Below are 1221 nucleotides of genomic sequence, written 5' to 3'. Positions count from 1 at the left end.
ACTAACGAGAACTGCCGTTAAAACCGATATATATAGTCAGCACGTCACTTTTTCTACAAGTGACGTGCTGGACTCGGGTATTAAAAAATTCAAAAAAAAAAATACTTAGTGGCCGGAACTCTGCTTAAAAATGATTGTAATGCATAGAGCTCTGCTAAGATTAACAAAAACTGTCGCTAAAACTGCCATATGCAGGCAGCACGACACTTTTTTTTCAAGTGTTATGCTATTTTCTATATATAAGATGTTTAGAAATTATTAAATTTTGGTATTTTGTTTTGAAACTGCGTATCTTAGTAGATTTTGAGTAGAACTGTCGGGAACTGTTGCTAAAAGTGCAAATATTTATCATTTTCTCGTACTTTAGAGGAAAACTGACGTGCCAGATTCGCCACGTTAGCACGCTATATTTTCAATCTTGTTTTTTTCATATTAAAAGTGCGGAACTATTTATTATTTTTAGGTAGAACTGTAGAACTATGAAAAGTGCTACTGGAACTGTTGTACTTTTTTTGATATCGATAGAATGCCGTGCTAGCTTCACAGATCCCGTTTCAACTCACTTTGGAGTATTCTTCAGCAAAACAGCAATATAACAAAATGCTCGCATAAAAAGAATCACCTTGCGTTTGACTCTCATTAGACTTGATTTATATTAGTTATGTTTATATTTTAAATATTTTGATGTGGGTAAAGCTAATTTTATAAATTTTTAGCAATATGTGTACGTTATGCTAATTTTATTAAATTAATTTTTTAAATTTTAGTTAATACAGTCATATAAATGTTACAAATCTCAAGAGATTAATTAGAGATATTAATTTGCCTTTATTTGTCTTTAATCTTTATACTTGAAAGATCTACTCACTCCATCTGAATTTTTTGCCAAGCGATTAAACAACTCAGTCCGCGTCGATGTAGTCGTAGTAATTTTGAAGACCTTGTGATTATCAAAAGTGACCTGCTTACTGGCCACCAATCCCACGATCGTGCATAATATTATGCTCCACATGATGGTCATAATACCCTTCAATTTTAATACAATATCAACTTTAGTTAATCCTTTTGCATTACATTTTAAGTTTTTTTTTTATTTATAGCAAGATCATTTTTACAAAATGCAATATACAGGGTGGGCCATCTATTGGTACGTTTTTACAGAGTGGGCCATCTATTGGTACGTTTTTAAAAATGCGATCAAATGAGCATACATTGATATTT

General features: G+C 31.7%; 2 protein-coding genes across 2 annotated transcripts in view; one reads left to right on the top strand and one right to left on the bottom strand.

Moving 5' to 3' along the window:
• The window catches only part of LOC108761068 (zinc carboxypeptidase-like), a 5432-nt gene extending 4411 nt beyond the window's left edge, over positions 1–1021 (bottom strand). Inside the window, exon 1 of the mRNA XM_018507406.1 lies at positions 869–1021. Coding sequence (XP_018362908.1) covers positions 869–1021 — 153 coding nt within the window. The remainder of the gene's footprint in view (positions 1–868) is intronic.
• Positions 1–1221, top strand: part of GckIII (Germinal centre kinase III) — a 128951-nt gene that overhangs the window by 22552 nt on the left and 105178 nt on the right. The window lies entirely within an intron of this gene.

Source organism: Trachymyrmex cornetzi, unplaced genomic scaffold, assembly GCF_001594075.2.
Source record: "Trachymyrmex cornetzi isolate Tcor2-1 unplaced genomic scaffold, Tcor1.1 scaffold109, whole genome shotgun sequence".
Classification (NCBI taxonomy): domain Eukaryota; kingdom Metazoa; phylum Arthropoda; class Insecta; order Hymenoptera; family Formicidae; genus Trachymyrmex; species Trachymyrmex cornetzi.
The sequence above is the reverse complement of the archived record's forward strand: the minus strand, read 5'-3'. Positions and strand labels throughout refer to the sequence as shown.